Source organism: Megalops cyprinoides, chromosome 14 (assembly GCF_013368585.1).
Source record: "Megalops cyprinoides isolate fMegCyp1 chromosome 14, fMegCyp1.pri, whole genome shotgun sequence".
Classification (NCBI taxonomy): domain Eukaryota; kingdom Metazoa; phylum Chordata; class Actinopteri; order Elopiformes; family Megalopidae; genus Megalops; species Megalops cyprinoides.
In genome coordinates this window covers 25,275,107-25,292,958 of record NC_050596.1, presented here as the reverse complement: position 1 = coordinate 25,292,958, position 17,852 = coordinate 25,275,107, and the positions used below count along the sequence as shown (strand labels likewise).

At 45.1% G+C, this 17,852-nt stretch overlaps 1 protein-coding gene across 1 annotated transcript in view; it reads left to right on the top strand.

Moving 5' to 3' along the window:
* klf7b (Kruppel-like factor 7b) overlaps positions 1–13,566 on the top strand; it is a 35,954-nt gene extending 22,388 nt beyond the window's left edge. The window contains exons 2-4 of the mRNA XM_036545190.1: positions 3,750–4,359; positions 8,814–8,937; positions 11,987–13,566. Coding sequence (XP_036401083.1) covers positions 3,750–4,359; positions 8,814–8,937; positions 11,987–12,038 — 786 coding nt within the window. The 3' untranslated portion in view covers positions 12,039–13,566. The remainder of the gene's footprint in view (positions 1–3,749; positions 4,360–8,813; positions 8,938–11,986) is intronic.
* Positions 13,567–17,852: the final 4,286 nt, after the last annotated feature.

Genomic DNA, 17,852 nt, shown 5'->3' with positions numbered 1-17,852 from the left:
TTTCGGAAATGTATTACGGCCAGCGTCTTCATTTTACAGGGGGACGGTTATGATCTCATGAATGTGCCGGCGATGATAGCTGCAGCAGAGTTACAGCACTTGGGGTAATTGTTATGTGTACCGGAGGGGAGGGGAGATAACATGTTATAGCCTGTCTCCTCGCAGGCCCATCGGCGGACTCTGTGCATGACTGCTGAGTGGTCCTGGTAATAGAAGGGGGGGCAGGAGATGTGGGGTATAAAACAGCTGCAGGAAAGGAAGGTTTTTTTCACTTCCCTATGCAACAGACCCCTTTCCTAGCACCACCAGGGGCTTTTCTGCAGAGAAGTCGGGGGTTATTGTGCACGCAGGCTACTAGTCACCAGACAATCTCTCTGGCTCTCTCACTCACTTACACACAGGCGTCCCATCAGCAAATTAGCTGAATAAAGAGTCTCTCTTCGCCGGGTCGTTTGAGTGGCTAATTACTCATCAACGCACGCTGCGCTGGGAGAGAGAAAGAGAGAGAGAGAGAGAGAGAGAGAGAGAGAGAGAGAGAGAGATCAGTTTTGCATCAAGAGGTAGAGCTTCAAACAGCATCTGATGAAAGCCAAAGCACTTTAATTAAAACCTATTTGTATGAAAAAATTAATTTGAATTCCGAAATGGGGGGGAGAAAATGCATTTTCAGAGATTTGGGCGGAGATACAAAAACGCGTTAGTTTAGATAATGTGCTGACTTTATTATCTTGCTCAGAGAGCCGAGACAAGGAGAGTAACTGAGGCGGATATCGGTGATCATTTTCCCTTTGTGTCTGGCTCGGGCCTGAGCCGTAAGCGCTAATAACAGTTGTGATGGGGTTTTCATTTTCACCAGTTCTTTGTCCCATCATCACCTCATAATGCATCACTTACATCTCTGGCCTTGAGCAGGACCCACAGTTACTGTTGGTATTGATCAAAGCACGGTCTTTGTAATTCATATAAGTACTACATTTGTGTGAAAATACACAGCTACTATTAGAAAATACATCAAGCCATGTGGGATATACATCCTTTTATGCATACATTGAAGAATTTACTATTACAGTTAATATTAACACAATGAATGCAATGTAAAATAAATTATTCATTGTGTGCAACATGCATATTTCATAGAGTGTGTCCGTTATTACATATTGTGCATATGTAACAATTGACGTATTTTGTACAATATACAGTGTAGTTCGACATGACAGGATTATATATTCTTAAAATCTTGAAATTCGTAATTTGCCATGTAGAGTGTAGCTCACATAATATTCCCTTTGCTGTGCAGAAGAAATATGAGACATTAAGTGAGAATGTTATTTTGAAAGGGACAAAGCGCAGGGCAGACAGCACCAGTATTTTTGTCTTACTAGACCACACTTCTCACACTGAAGGTAGCAGATGTAATGGTAATAGTAGAGAAGCTAAAATGGTACAAGACAGTTTCAATTCTGTCTTGAATAGGAGTTCGTTTGACTGTAACATTGGCCTACGCATGTGATTACGTTTGTATTGTAGGATCTGTGTATAGGCCTTGCAAGGTTGCTTTGACGGACGGAATAGTTCATGGGTCCTTTCCTTTATTTGGACGTTGTGAATTCTGAAAGTGCTGCCTGTGCTGCTTCTGCTCCTCAAAGAACCTTCAATTGTCCACAAGTCACACCTTTCTGCTCTGTGATTGGTTCAGCAGTTCAATGGCCTTGCTGATGACTGAGCAAGATTTTCAATGTAGAACTGGCGACAGCCCCAGACTACGTCCAGCCAAGACCAACCTGTCTGACAGACTAGCCACATTTTCTGGGCTGACCTTCCTACTGGCCTAAACTCTTAGGGAAATGCAGGAGTGCTGTGTCAGATAATGTTCATGAATATAGTACAGAGTGCTTCAACACATTTGTCATCAAAACTATATATATTTTGGATTGACTTTACATAAAACCATATATGAACATGTAAAAAATGGATGTATTTTGCAATATTTGCATCTTATTTGACATTAAAATTAATTCCTCCTTTTTTGGAATTTGAACTGTAATACATCATACTTCATACATCAGAAATATGTGAGGTATATTATTTCATGCTTATGCACAGAACTGTTGAAAGTAAATTAATGAATGGCTCTTAAAATATCTGTGTGATTCATCAACTTCATGTTCTGTTTGAGCATGTCTAGTTTCAAAGTCTCGTTAAGAAATTACAGCATCACATGGCCAACAAGCAGAGAACTGATTTTAAAAAAAGATGTTTAACTGCCTAGTCAACTGCCATTTGGCAAGAACATGACTGCTTGCAGCTTTGGTTCTATAGTGTATTAGAAATGATCAATGCAATTTTGGGGAGCAGGGTAATACCATTGAGTTTCTTTCACATGCTTGACTGGACATTGCACTACATACACAAATTGTTAAAACAAATTTAAGTGTTCACATATCACACTACCCTGCCAGATAAAAGCACTGACTTGCCTTTGCACAAATGTCTGCATTATAAAAGACTTTCTTGTTTGCATACTGCACTTTATTTAAGTAATGCTTTTCGGCAATGTTCATTTGAAATAGTCTCCTGGAAAGCCTTTGATTTATGTTCATATGCAAATGTGTTTCTCTCTTGGAAATAGCAGACATTCTTCTAAAAACTGAAAAGCCACGCTTATCACCAGGAGACAGATGCCGAGCCGAATTTGTGTTTCTTATTTTCCGTGGAATAAGAACAAAAAGGGAAGTTCTATAAATGCTTGCGACGCATTCTGTCACATTTTAAGTCCTGATAATGGAACTATGGCAGCAATAATTTACACTGATGGAATAGATACAGAGGCCTGAAGGTTTGGAACAGTTCTGCTCCGGCTCCCTCAGTGCCAGCTTAGCTGCAAAATGCCAAAGGGCACGCACTATTATCCAAACTACCATAGCCATTGTGACAAAGAAAAAATGTCGTCAGACTTTTTTTTTTTTAAAAAACTAGATTGCTGAATAGATATTTAATGAGCTGTGTGTTATTATCCACTGGCTGAACCACAATGTTTCCCAAATAAAAAGAAGACGCATGGCTTATTTTCTGTGGTCATATGGTTAAGACAGTTTGTTTGTGCAAATATGGTTTATTTCTGGGGAAATGAGACGAAGTGAAGACATGAGGGTCTGCTATAAATGAAATAACCTTGGACTGATAGCTTTGTAAAGAATCTGTCCTCTCCCTGTTACGGCAAAATAAAAGTCCACGGCTGGTTTACTTCACCTCCTTGAAAAGCCAGGCTCCGCTAAATTCAGGCCAGTACAGTTCACAGCTCCGGAGAGCGTCAGCCCGGCAACCGCCATCAATCACGTTATAATCATCCATCTCTGAAGACCTGCAAGAGCAGGTGTTCTGGTCGGTGAAATCCATCAGAATTCACTCTCGGGTTCGTTGAAGAGGAATGATGCTGAGGACATGGTGGGTGAACGAGGTGGAAGCAGGGTTTCGTGACGTTTGGGACACGTTCTTATGTTCTGACCACGTTCTTATGTCTTCAGACGCTCTGAAAACACGGAGGCCTGCAGGAAGGTTTTGATATTAGGGGTATGGGGTAGGCATACACTTAATTAGATTGGGGTGATGGGGCGAAATCAACGTTGTCACTTTGTGATTGTCGTAGTGAGGTCAATTGCGGAAGGATGGTATGGGACACAGGCCATGCCGGATGGGGGTTCTCAGCTGTGTGCTGACCCTGCTCTCTCTCCTTTGCGCTCTCTCTGCAGACCTGCCTGGAGTTGGAGCGGTACCTACAGACGGAGCCCAAGCGGCTGTCAGAGCTCTTCGACGAGGAGCTGGACTGCCTCCTGACACCGGCCTTCCTGAAGGGCGACGGAGACGACGACCTGATGGACCCCTTGCTCCCCAGCCTCAGCCCCCCGCCCCTGCTCGCCAGCTCCCCCGCCAAACCCCCCTCCACGCCTGCCGCCACCGCTGCCACCGCCAAGACCCCCGACACCTGCGCCAAGGAGGGGGCGAGCGGGGTGAGCGCGGCCCAGCTGAGCGCCGCCGTCACCTCCCTAACGCCGCCCTCGTCCCCGGAGCTGGGGCGTCACCTCGTCAAGCCACCCACGCAGACGCTGACCGCCACCGCTGATGGCACTCTCACACTCAAGCTGGTGCCCCGGAAGTCGGGGGGCCTGGCGGCCGCCCACGCACTCTCCTCTCCGTCCAGCAGGGGGCAGCAGAGTGACGGGGAACAAGGGGGCGTGGGGGCACTCAGTGGGGGGGACATCCCGGAAAACAAGAAGAGGGTCCATCGCTGCCAGTTCAACGGCTGCAGGAAGGTCTACACTAAGAGCTCACATCTGAAGGCACACCAGCGAACCCACACAGGTGAGGAAACACATCCGCCAGACTGCTGCGGGTTGCGTGCTGGACTCTAGGCCCAGAGGTCATTGGGTTCAAATCCCAGGTGTGACACACCTGTGGTAACCTTCATCAGATGACTTCAACCCAAAAAATCCAGAAAAAAATATGATTGCATTAATGTGTGTAAAGATTAAGTAAATGTGTGTAGAGAGCATGCAAAAGCCTGAAGTCTAAAAGCAGTCTTTGTACATTGAAATCAGGTCATAAAGGCTCATTTATGTCCTCCATATGCTTTTCTGTAACAGCTGTAGGGTTTATAATTAGTCATGTTGATTGTCATGCTCATGATTCAGTACAGGATACTAGTTTCTGAAGGAGAAACAAAAACAGCTGGCTTGTTCTGTGGGCACAGTCCTCTGATCCTCCACTTTTTGGATGTAAATATGAGAGGCATACAGTTATTCACCCAGCACAGCCTAGAGGGAAACCCCTCTAATTCTCATTCACTTCAGTCTCAATCCGTAACCGCACGCACCGCCACTTCAACCCACCGGCGGAGTGAATAATTACGAGATGATTGATGGATTGACTGGACTAAACGGCTCTTTCCTGTTAATTCGGTTACGTCCCGCTAACAGCCTTTTCGAGCCACCAGCGGTGCTGTCCCCTTCCTGAACCTGACGGGCGCCACACATTAATGCGACCCGGTGACCTGCCGTGACGAAGCCGAAGTGCCAGTAATCTCGCTCCCGAAGGCTCGATGTTGACTTGGCAGATTCCGGCGGGCGGCAGCAGTAACAATCATTTCTAACACTGACGCAAGCACTTGCACACCATTCTGTTGCTGAAGAAGGGGGGGGGGGAAACACCCTGAAGACACATCGCCGCACGCTCTCTCCCCACTTGTTCATTACCAGACGAGTTCAGAGATGTAATTAGCCTAATCCTCTTTTTTGGTTATTATTTTCATAAATTACTGACACAGTAAGATTAAGATTAGCGCTGGATTTAAGTAGTCTGCATGGAAATGACATGGTCCTGCACGGGTTTATGAATGGCGTTGCTCTGGCAGATAAGGAACAGTACAATGGATTTTTTCTGGGGGGGGGCAGAGGATGTGTCTTTCTTTCGCTCCACTTGCCCACCACCCAGAATCGGAAAACTTCAGGAAAAAAAATAATGGACCTTAAATGGCTTTTACCCTGTAATTTTAACAAGCTCAGAGATCATAATGGCTTGTTGTATCTCCAGTTGGCTGAGGAAATGTAATTAACTGCAGCTCTGGCACCTGTGAGGCTGGTACGGGGGGGGGGGGGGCAGTTGCTAGGAAACCACATCAGCACCAGGCAAGAGTTGGTAATTGGCTGATGATTTGCTGCTCTTGGTTCCAGCCTCAGCTTGCACTAGTGATGTTCTGTGAGCCCAACCCCCCCCCAGCCATAATGCCCCCCAAGCAACCCACCCCCACCCTCCCCGCTAACCAACCCATCCTCCCTCGGTTTGGGTTGCCAGGCAACTGCATCACACTCTGCTAGCGCAAGCCATAATTGGCTGGTGGCGCAGGGTGTCCGTGGGTGCCGGATTCAGCCGGCTGCACTGCTGTCTCCTCTGTTTCTCTTTCGGCCTGGTTGCTAGGCGACTGCATCATGCATCCCTGCCTCCCCAAGATATAATTGGCTGGTGTTGCGGTTGCCGTGGGTGCGCTACCAAGCCTGCTTCGCTGCTGTTGGACCTTTGGGGGGTGGAGGTGGGGGTGGGGGTGAGGGGGGGTTGAGGAGGATGAGGGGAGAAGTCTCTGGCCAATTACTGGGAGTGGGGTGTGAGTCCTGCACTGTCTCACACCTGCGTCTCCACCACTCACCAAATTACTGAGTGCAGGCCTCAGAGCCCCACGTTACAGGCACAGATGAAAGAGTGGCACTAGGGGATATTATCTGCCACAGGTTTGCAAAGTGGAAGAGCGCAATAACCAGCAAATAAAACGCCTGGAGTCACTTGGCTACTTCTTTTTACAAGGATTTTTTTATGTTCAATTCCCTAAAGGAAGGTGCCTTGATATTCTGGCTGTACAGACCTTCAGCAGAATTGACTTAAGAGAAAAGGAGAAATCGCTGATGCTCACAATTTTGAATTTAAATATATATATATATATATATATATATATATATATATATATATATAAACAGACATCTTTGTAATGGCAAGAAAAATATCCTCCATAAAAGTATATTCATACATTGAGCACCTCACTGACTACCCCCATTTCTCAGATTAAAAAAAATCTTACCTGTATCTTAATTACACTACTTACATTATTTATATAACTATAACTATACAACATTGATTTTCTTAAGTGCTTTCATGTTCTTTTATGTTCTCCATTACCTTCTTTCTGGTTTCCTCCTTATTTTAAGACTCTTATGATCATCAAGAGATTTTTTTATCACAATTACGCAAAGATCTCATGTTGAAGGAAACCAGGGGCTATCATTAATTAAATCATATCAATTGTACTTTCAGAAAAAAATTATCTGGTTTGTAACAGAACTACCGTCCCATTGTACACAACAGATTGTTCAGCACCAGGCCTGTGTGTGCAGAACAAACACAACATGAGAAGTGATGCGGACAGCTTTAATTTCAAAAGGGGGGGATTCTTCTTCCAAAGACACGCATTCTCTCACTGAGAGGAGCTGAAGATCAAAAGAGACGAAGATGAGAAGATTACTCTCCCATTCCAAATTGCATTACGTCACCTGTTCCTTTCAACGCCGCATCACCCTTTACCGCATGTTGCATCATGAAAGATTTACAGAAATATGCCAACAGCAGGGCAGTTAATCCAGGATATCCCCACAAAACATCTTCACCATGCTGTAAAAGAGCCTTGTCTCACCAGACCTCAGTCATTGAACAATGAGCAGTAAGATTTTTACCTTAAACTGACTTTACAACCATGTAAAGTCAGTTTAACCATCATTTCTGTATTTTTTTCCATAGATTCATTTTTTCATATATTCATAGATCCCATATCTTATTTTGTTTCTGTTTTTCTGCAATAGTTGTACCTCTTTGGTAAGATATTGATTTCATTATCAAACAATTGGTTAATTCCACATTCACCATAATAAACCAGCAAAATGCTGACTGTAAGATTTTATATACTAGCACGAAGAAAGGGCTGTCCAGTGAGAACAATTGCTCTTTGTCTGGTATTATGACTTATACTGGGTAGCAAAAAATGAAACTTCCTTAGTCATACTTTTAAGTTCATTATTCCCAGAGGGATATTGAACCAAACTGTGCAGGTAGGAAATAATTAAGAATAAGAATAAGGACAGGTACTCTTTACTACAGGAGAGAGGACTCTTCAACCAAAAACATCTCAGAGCTGATTTCTTCCAACACTCACCCTGCGGGACTGTATTGGGTTTTACTACAGTCAGGCCTATTTTAACGTGTCACCTCAGTGTGGGCCTTACGTTTGTTATATCCCACTGGAACTCCCTTTTATGTGCTTGATTTGTTGTCCCAAATACAGTTTCAATTGAGCCGCTTCGATTTCACTTTAATGATGCTCCGGTCTAGTTAGGGAGATTGGTGGACACGGCAATCAGGAGAGACAGAGGCAGCTGGCCAACTGTAAGTGGAGTATCGCTTCCCATTAAGTGTCATTACTGGCCTAATTATCATTACCACCCCCTGTTTCAATTCAGCTCCACCCCCCCCACTAAGCTTGTTCCTGGGGAAGAGCCACCTCAGGGCCTGGACACCTCCCTCCAGCCAGCAGGAGGTTTTTATCAGGAAAATAAAATGCAGCATGCAGAACAATGGATATCAGTTTTCCCATCTGCTGAGCTGCAGAGAAAGACTTCATTTGAATTTCAGATAATCAGACAGGAGTGAAGAATGCTTTTTCAAAAAACAAGATTTAGATGATAAATTAATGGTTAATTATTAATTTACCTACTAAATTAAATGGGTCAATTTAGTAGGCAGATGAAATGTTGCATGATGGCCATTGTCGTGTGTTCAGTAAGTTGTACTTGTGGGGCAATTCTCGGAATGGATATTCAACTAGACTGATTTACTGAAACAAATAAAGTAGGTTCATATATTAGAGAATGAAACCACTTTCGCTCACAGGTTAATTAATTTGATGTTTTAAATGGCCCCTGGATGGGGAACTGTTGTTGATCTAGCGAGGTAATTAACCTGAATAGCTTGAGTAAATATTCAGCAGCGTAAATGCATAATGTTTCAGATGTAAGATATGCTAAGTGCTCTGGGTGAAGGGCATCTTTTAAGCAGCTGTATAATGTAATGTCATTGGTAATGGTAATAGTCATTGGCAAAGATGCTGGGGTACAATGAGTAAAATGCACTGGTTTAAAGTGCTGGAAGCAGTGCTGTAGGAGCCATGTGATTCGTGGATCCCTGATTGTGACGAGGACGTGTTTGTTGTCATCCCCGCCCAGGTGAGAAGCCCTACAAGTGCTCGTGGGAGGGCTGCGAGTGGCGCTTCGCCCGGAGCGACGAGCTGACCAGGCACTACCGCAAACACACCGGCGCCAAGCCTTTCAAGTGTAACCACTGCGACAGGTGAGACACGCGTGCGTGCGCACACACACACACACACACGTCCATATGCACCCCTCAACACTCAAAAGAGCTTGTCCTTTGTCTGGCAGGGGTAGAATCAGCAGAAGTCGTGGTTGTGGGGGGGGGGGGTTTCAGTGGAGTATTTAGAGGGGCTTTGAGTGACAGGCCGTCAAGTGACAGTAGCGGGAGGCCGTCACTCCCCACTCCCGCAATTACACCGCGGCGCTCGAGAGACACACACTGAGCGTGCTCCAGGTGGAACTGCAATTACACGGCGCTCTTCATCACCCTCCTAGAAGCGCAGGAGCGTCACTGATCCGCTCAACTACTCCCGTGTCAGGGACCCAGACCGACTCCGCAGACACTCCAACCGAATTAGAGAGAAAGTGAGCGGCCTTTGCACCGCAGTATAGACTAGGCTTCCGTTCCACTCGGGTTCTCGTAAACCCAGCTGAAAACATCATTGTTTTGTCTGATTGAACCTGCTGGACTGTGGCCTTCTGGGACAGTTGAATAGCACTGCTATAGACAGTATTGCTACTATGGCTAATGCTCTACAGCAAATCACATTGAAGCCAGAAATACTGCTAAGCACACAGCAGAAGGCACAGTCAAATCTGGTTTTACTCTATTTGACTAAATAGACACCAGGTATTGGCTAATGCGGGCTGGTTAGGACACAAGTGCACTGTTTCTATAATGGTGGCAAAGGCACCAAAGCTATAGGACCCTCTAGACTGGGATTTGAAAAAGCCCTCAACCTGTGCACTGCAGCTATGAAGCAATCTCCATCCACTCCGTGGGGCTTTAATTGGACCCTCCAGGTTCCCCTATAGTTTGGGTTTACATGTAAACCTTCCACAGTCCTGCTGGATTCCACTAATCCAACTGGGGGTGCTGGTATTTGTGCATGGAGACCCACATGAAGAGAATAAAGAGGCCTCGCCAGCCTAGGGAAGAAAAAGGGTGCTTACTGGGAGTCAAAGGAGTTAGAAATGTGGGTTTCCTATAAAACTACAGTGCTGTGAATTCTGGGATCTGTCTTTGAATATGGATGGGACTTTGGGCAAAATACTTGCCTCACCCCAATTAGCGGACCATGCCTTCGACACCAGCATCAACGGAAGAGGCTGGTGGCTAGACTAGCTTAACTCATCCTCCTTCCCCCTGTAAACAGGCTTTTATGCATCTGGTAGCAAAATGTGCCTTCAAACAAACAGCCAGATCTCCCCCCCTCTGATCCAGCCTGTTCAGACACCTTGGGGAATCCACTGTTGTGCTGTCAGGAGGAGCCTGCATTTCCATAAGAATGAGAGGGCCAGGGAGGAGAGAGGGAGAGAGAAGCCGCAGTGCTCCTCTGTGTCTCAGGGCTGTTTAACAGTAAATACAGTGCGTCAAACTCCCCCCACCAGCCCGTCATTAATCCTGCCTAATCAAGCCTGGGCCCCCTGCAGTGCGGGGGGGGCGGGGGAAGGGGGGGGGGTAGCAGGGCCAGAGGGAGGGGTGGGAGGTGGGTGACAGGGACCGGGGTGTGCCAGCTGGTGTGGCGAGCCCCTGGCAGCGGCTCGTACGGCCATCTGTCCGGCCGTGGCCCCGCCCCGCCTTCACCACTGCCACCCCTCACTCTCCCTGCGGCCTCCTCCCCGCCTAGACAGGTATGACACTGAGGGAGTGGGGTGGGGTGGGGGGCGATACTGTATCCCACCCTCCCTCTGTTTCAGCGCAGAGAGAGTGATGCTAATTCATTCAGACGTCTCGAGCGGCAACCTGCATCTGTCCTGCTTTTATCCGAAAAGGGTCAGAAACCGACAGGCAGAGAGAAAGAGAGGGATGAGAGAGGGAGAGAGAGAGAGAGAGAGAGAGAGAGAGGGCATGAAAAAGAAAGCAGGAAAAAGAAACCAGAGTATTTGAGGGCATCTTTTTAATCAGTCTCCACCTTATCCCCCCTTACTGCGCAAGTTAGTTCTTACAGCCATGCAGCTTGTTTATTGGAAAAGTCACTGTTGCAATTTTCATTTCAGTTTTGCCAATTAATAATGGATATAGCCAAAGGCAAAATGGATTTTCAGCAAGCATTTCATCTTTGTATATGTTGATTTCTTTGGCCTCATTCATTACCGTTATGATTAATTTCTATCTGTGCATTAATGGAATAAAGTAATCCTTATAGAACTATAAAAGTAAAGCACACAAGACCTTTTAACTACAAATATTTCAGCAACATGTCACTCACCATTCATTTTACTGCTGTAATAGCTAGACAAATCAATTGCAGCAAAAATAATCCTCCAAGTCAATTCAGTTTCCCTGTAATGATTCCAGTGCTGTCTAAATTCTTTGTGTTCATGTTTTTCCATCAGTGTTTTATCCCCATCTCACCCAGCTCTTAAACTGTGCGTCCTATTAATCTTGATCTGCCGCTGTGTTTCCAAAACTCACTGCTCATTTTCTTTACAAGCACAATGGCCATAACTGCCACTGCTAAATGTGATTCTCTGACACCCTGATGCCAAATATCAGAAAGCAAAGCCGTGTCTAACATACTGCAAAGTTTGGGAGTGAGAGTTGGGTTCAGGTTTTTCTTTCTCTGTCTGAGACTGCCTTTCTACATCTTTTGGGTTGCCTTACAGTCCTTAAATGAATATTTGGCAATCAAGGGCTGTAATACAATCAAATATTAAATATCTGTTAAATTTGTATTAAAAATGTACCGTCAATTATTCCATCTGATATATTTCAGGGGTATATATTTCAGACATAACAAAATATACACCACTATACACCATATCAAACACTATCAATTTTCCTATTCAAATTGTTACATATATGTAAAAGAAAATATTTTTCAATATAATTTTGTGAAATGTTCTGCAATATTTTTAAATGTATTTTGACAAAAAAGTCACAGTAATATGATCTTTATAATAGTGATGCTGATAATATGACACTATCAATTTTTTAAACAGTCACCTCCTGTATTTGAGTCCTGGTATATTTATTTTCCAGTAATGCCACCCTCCTAACAGCCTCTCCATCCTCTCTCTTTCAGGTGTTTCTCTCGGTCAGACCACTTGGCCCTACACATGAAGAGACACATCTGAGACTGAGTGCGTGTGAATGCGTGTGTGAGAGAGAGAGAGAGAGAGAGAGAGAGAGAGAGAGAAACAACAAGAAAAAGAGAGAGAGAGGAGAGGAAGAGGAGGAGGAGGGGCGGAAAACGAACAACACGTCAGCATTTTGCACGTACCACCAGGAGAAGGCCCCTGCGGAGACGTTATATGGGAGCACAGCGCCTGGTGGGCCGCCGCGGCACCCGTCGCCAGCGTGGAGGGAAGAGACCGAGGAGACGGTTTGAAAGGAATGCGGAGCTTTTCTAACAGCCCACCATCCTGGTTTCGTCAGCCGATTAGCCATGCCTTGCCTAGCTGGGGCTGGGAGTCAGACACTGCCAAACGATTTTGCTGATCTCATTGTACACCTCTTTGTTTTTTTCTTTTTTTTTTGTCTCAAAACCCAGAGAGCGCTCAGAAGGTGATACACACGCCGAAATGTTTGCAAGCTTAGCGCTTAGCAAGTCAGGTGGGATACTGCTTTGGTTAAAAATCATTCCCATCATTTTTCAGTGTGAAGTCCTTCTGTTTTTGCCTCTCGAGGGTCTTTACATAATCCATCAATTGCAGTTACGCCAACCGCCACAACAACAACCACAAACGAACACAACATAGCCAAGCTCACATGACGGAGACCAACGGAGCTGGTGGCCAAAACAGTGACGCAAAAGTGACGCCCCACCCCCTGGACACTGATCGGGACCTTGAAGAAGTGGAGCCAGGGGCATGTGCAGACTCCACACGCTCCCCCCCTAGGGGGCGATCTTCTCTCTCACCCTCACGCCTGGCAGCTCACAGGCAACCTAACAACTACGCAGCGACACTTTCCTGCTTTTTTTAAGAAAAAAAAAAGTTTTTTTGTTTTTTCTCTGAGCTAAAATGTCTTAAAACTCACTAAACTTTTGCTTTACGTTTGTGAGTGAGGACGTGCACATATGGTGATATGAACCACCTGCCGCATGCACAAGTGAAACTCAGTAGCTGCTATCGAGCACTGACGGCAAAGAATATGGAAAAAAACTGAAATCTGAAAAAAAGGCTTTATGATTGCTGACTTGAAATGTAAGGGAAGGCCTTCTGCTTTTCATTTTTTGTAAGGATTTTCATTTTTGGGGCAAAATCCACTACGAAGCAAACTCATACAAACATATCTCTCAAGCCTGTTCCTGGAGTAAGGCCAAAGGAACCTCGAAACGCCCCCTTGGCAAAACAGGAGTAATTCTGTCTTTACTGGAACAGGACTATGGCCCTCCTTCTGGTCAGAAAGCCAATTTGGGAAGGGGGTGTAATCTGGAGGTCCCCCTGCCCCACCACCGCCGCCGCCTCTTGGCAGGTGGTGACACTGGTGGATGGGACACATGACGATCTCAGATTGGGATGCCCACCCTCGTTTGGACCCAGAAGTATACGGCCAAGTCAGCGCAGAGGGACTGTTTCATACGTACCTGTTGTCTGCACTGACTTTTTCAATGTTGTCTGTGCTTTTTTCATACAGGAAAAAAAGAAAACACAGAAAAAAACTCAGATAAAAAAAAGAAAAAAACCAGAAAAAAAGAATGAATAACCCACACACACATGCACGCAAAACACACACACACAGAACTCTTTCTTTGCTCATAACTCTTCTTTAAGATAAAATACACAGTTAAAAAAATACTTACTGCAAAAATAAACACACAGTTTAAACATAGCAAGAACACTGCATGGCAAAGTCACACACAGATAGCTTTGCGGAAATTATTTGTTCTGCAACAAAAATTTTCACAGTAGGATCTTAGCAACTGCTGTTTTGTAGAAACGGTTCAAATTCACTGGGAGTGAGACTTTGAAGTGAGAAATGAGCGCAGCACCTACTAAATCTCAAGTTTCACAGACCGCGATGAAGTGATGACGTGACTCCTGGGCCTCCACATTAACAATCAGCCTAGAGACCCCTGGGACTTAGGTGCCTGGTCTTCCCCAGGTGTGCGCAGCCACAGTCAGGGTGTTACCACTTCCTGTCCTCCCACAACAGTTCTGTTTGGCGGCTCAACTACAGTAGAGAGATAGCGTGATGATGCTAATTTAGCGGGACCAGACACTACCAGATGATCCCAGAGCAACCCTCAGGGGAACAGTGCCACTCAACACCACCAATACCAAAAAAATAAAACACCTGCAGCTTGCAACTGCCGGAGAGCAATGGGCAGGGGCAGAAAATGAAGGGTGGACCTTGAAACGGATGAGTGGGCGCTTGAACACATCAACAACTGGGGGCCTGCCTCTACACCAGGCCTATTGGCACTAGCTCTTCCATAGAGTAGATGCATTCTGCTTCGAAGCGCTAACCCTGGATCAGTTTCCTCTTTGGCTACATAATGGTCAGGGAGAGGGTTGAGGTTCTGTTGACTGATCCTAGATCACCTGATTGGCGTGGGGGGGGGGGGGGGGGGGGGCAGAAGGCATCCTTAGCCTCTTTCACTTCTACCAACAAGACAGAGCCTTCCTCTTTGTCAAACAACAACTTCAACAAGCAATTTAACTAAGTTTGTATTTGTTTTGTTTTTTTATATGATATATTTTCTCCAATGTAAAAAAAAAAAAGTCATGCCAAACTTCAACCATGTTTACGTACAATCAAGTTGGGTTTTGTGGCACTTTTTTGTGAGAGGCGGTGTGGTGTGTCTGCGAGTGTGGTGTCTCCTTTCGTCTCTCAGCGCACGGCTCTGTGCCTAACACGTAGCAAACATGGCGTGGGTCGCGGCATTGCCACGACAGCAGCACGGCAGCATTGTAAAAACCGATAACACGGTAGCTGGATGTGATTGTGTCCGTGCCTGTGGCTCAGGGTAGCGCGCGTGGCGGGTCCGAGAATGCCTGAGAGACGGCGGCGGTCGGTGCGATGGCCACTTCGCTTGGTGAGAACAATCGAGCCAGCTTTATTAATCAATGCTGTTCTGTTTGCTTTGTGTTGTTTTTGTGAGTTTTTCCAAACCGCCCGGGTTTGCACTCCTCAGAACATTGCTCATGACCGCTGCTTTTTGAAAAACAAGCCGCCATTCCCCTTCCGTTTTTCATCTGCATTTCCCCTCAGCTTGCATCTTACGCGGGAATCGCGCTCTTGCAGACCGGGGCCAGACATCCAGCTGCCCTCCAGTCTTTTTCGTTCATTGGTCAATTTCTGACATCGGCCAACAGGAGGGAGGACTGGCAGCGGGGCATCAGGGGTGAGTGGTGATTTTAGGCTTTTCAGACCTGGTCAGTCCTTCACTGAAGTGGAACCGAGTGAAACACGCTAAAGCTGGTTTCTGTGGTCACGCTTATTTTAACAACAGCTAACGGAGAGATCTTATCTCTGCGGTCTGAGACAGCCCATTTCGCTCCTGTGGCTTTTTGTGCCACCAAGCGTCAAAATGACTTCCTTCCCTTCAACCTCTGGCAATACCGCTAGTTCTGAAAAACGCCCCGACACCATGGCTACGCTTAAGTTCAATCCTGATTTGCTCTCAGAAAATCCTTGAGGATGTTCTCTGATTCTGGTCAGGCTCAATCCATGAGACGCACATGGTCACAGACAAATTCAGATGTCTTGCAAATTTAACAGTGACAGTAACCAATACTATATCTGAGAGTGGTTCTGGAACCCACAATTCAAAACTGTTTGGCCATCGAATATAAAACAAAACTGAGTGCTTTTGATTAACCAAGAAAATATATACTTGTCTAAAAAATGTTGCAATTAATGAAGACATGAGAAATTAATTTCCCCCTAGGATTAACCAAAAACATTATTCAGTTCTGAACCTCCATCCCCAAAAAAACACCCCTGATTTAGTTTTTGTCAGTGATTTGAATGTGAAATTGAAAATAAAACCAGGAGAAATCCTTTTGAAAAGGTAAGATGTGTCACATTATAAAATCAAAATATGAGGAATATATTTTAGCACTTGTAAAAATGTGATGTATGTATTGGATAATTTACCAATAACCGTTGCCTTTAGCTGCATATTATCCTATAAATTCTAAAATTGCAACAAAAAATATACATTTGCATAAATGAAATCAGAAATAATGGATGTATTTTCTAAGACATGCTGTATATTTTTACAAATGCTAAAATATGTATTGCATATATTTCATAGTTTACCTATAATTGACATATATTACCTTTTTAAAATGGAACATCCCTGTGTATGTAAGGTTTGGCTCCCCTGCACCATCCAAGTGCCATTGAAATCACCCTCTCTGATTCTGGCAGGGGTCCATGCACAATAATATCCTGCAGGAAGACAAGACACAAGCATACACTTTTCCCAAAGATTTGTAGTGAACTGCTGCAAATAAGCGAAAGAGATCGCTAAATTTAAATTTGACCCCACCCCTTTTTTTAACCTTGATCTGCCTCCTTTGTAAACTCTTGTCTGAAGTTGACTGAAGCAGGAGCTCATGGGTTCAGGCCCTTTAAGAGCAACAGATACCCTACCAAACCTTTTAGTAGAGATGTAGGTCTGCTGGATTCTCGGTAGAGTTTGACTCTGATGTACAAAACATTACATATAAAGTGGATTTAGTTCTTGAAAGGTGACTGTTACCTGTAATGCAGGTAGAGCATTTTACAAACAATAGGAAAAAAAGAAACCACTCAAAATTACCCAGGCATTAGAGGTTGATTGCATCAAATTCCTTAAATATTCAAAGCCCCACATATAATAATTTCCCTGCGTGTGAATGTTGGCTTGTGGCTTTTGACAGCTTTTGCACATAGCTCTTAACCTCAAGGAGCACTTAGGGGGAAACAGCAAAAACCATTTAGGTGAAATTTAAGGGATTTCATGCAGTTGGCCACAGGTCCTCTGTGGCCTGTTCAAGTTTTGATGGGTTTAAAGTGTCGCTCTTGGTAGTCACAAACATACCATTTCACTCCATGATTCTCAACACTCTGTACTACTTACTAGTCTAGCCTGTTGGAGCACTCCTCTGTCAAATGTCCACTTAACATGTTCTGGTTCTTCAAGATGCACTGTCCCCCAGGACCTGGAACTCAAGATGGGGAGGTGTTGGCCTCTGTCAGATACCTTTGAGGCCAACATGGGGAAAAGCAAAAAGCATAACTAGTACAGCACCTGTTGTTTCTGTTGATGCCAGTTGGCTAGAAAGCTCTATTGGGTGCCTGTATACATGATGTGGTCTGTCTGGCTTTTGGGCTATTTCTTTTTTTTTTGGGCTATTTCTAATTTTAAAAAGTCTCTAGACAGCTGTTTGCAAGGTCACCTGTTCTGGGTTCTGGGGAAGGCTGCATCTTGTAGTGTGTTTGTATCTGCTGTGTTTGTCCATACTCGGTGTGTCAGTATGTAAAGTCAGGGGTTCATCAAACCTCTTCTCTAGTCTCTGCAAACTTCCCTTTTCCCCGACTCCACCCCAGTCTCAGCCCAGATGCACATACAGCAGTGCATGCTGGGAAATCACCCCCCCACCCGGTCCCAGACAAACGTGGACTAAAAGGGGCAGGGGGCCCCACTTAAAATCCTCCCCCTCCTCTTTCAGCCATGAACTGTAATGTTGTACATTTTCTGCAAGCCTTTGATTTTAGCTGACACTTTCGTTCTCATAACTTTTTCAAGAGACGAGGCGTAGCAAACGCCGCCTGTCAGAGCATCAGGCTGAGAGACCCCGTCACTGTCACTCGCTGAGGTCTCGACTAACAGGGATAGCTCCAACACCCGGTCATCCAATCACACGGCTCAGCTCGCTTTGCATTCCAACAAGTGCTTGGTTTTTTTCTTTTGTTTTTTTTTTTTTGTCCTGCCTTTGCCTGTCTGAGGACCA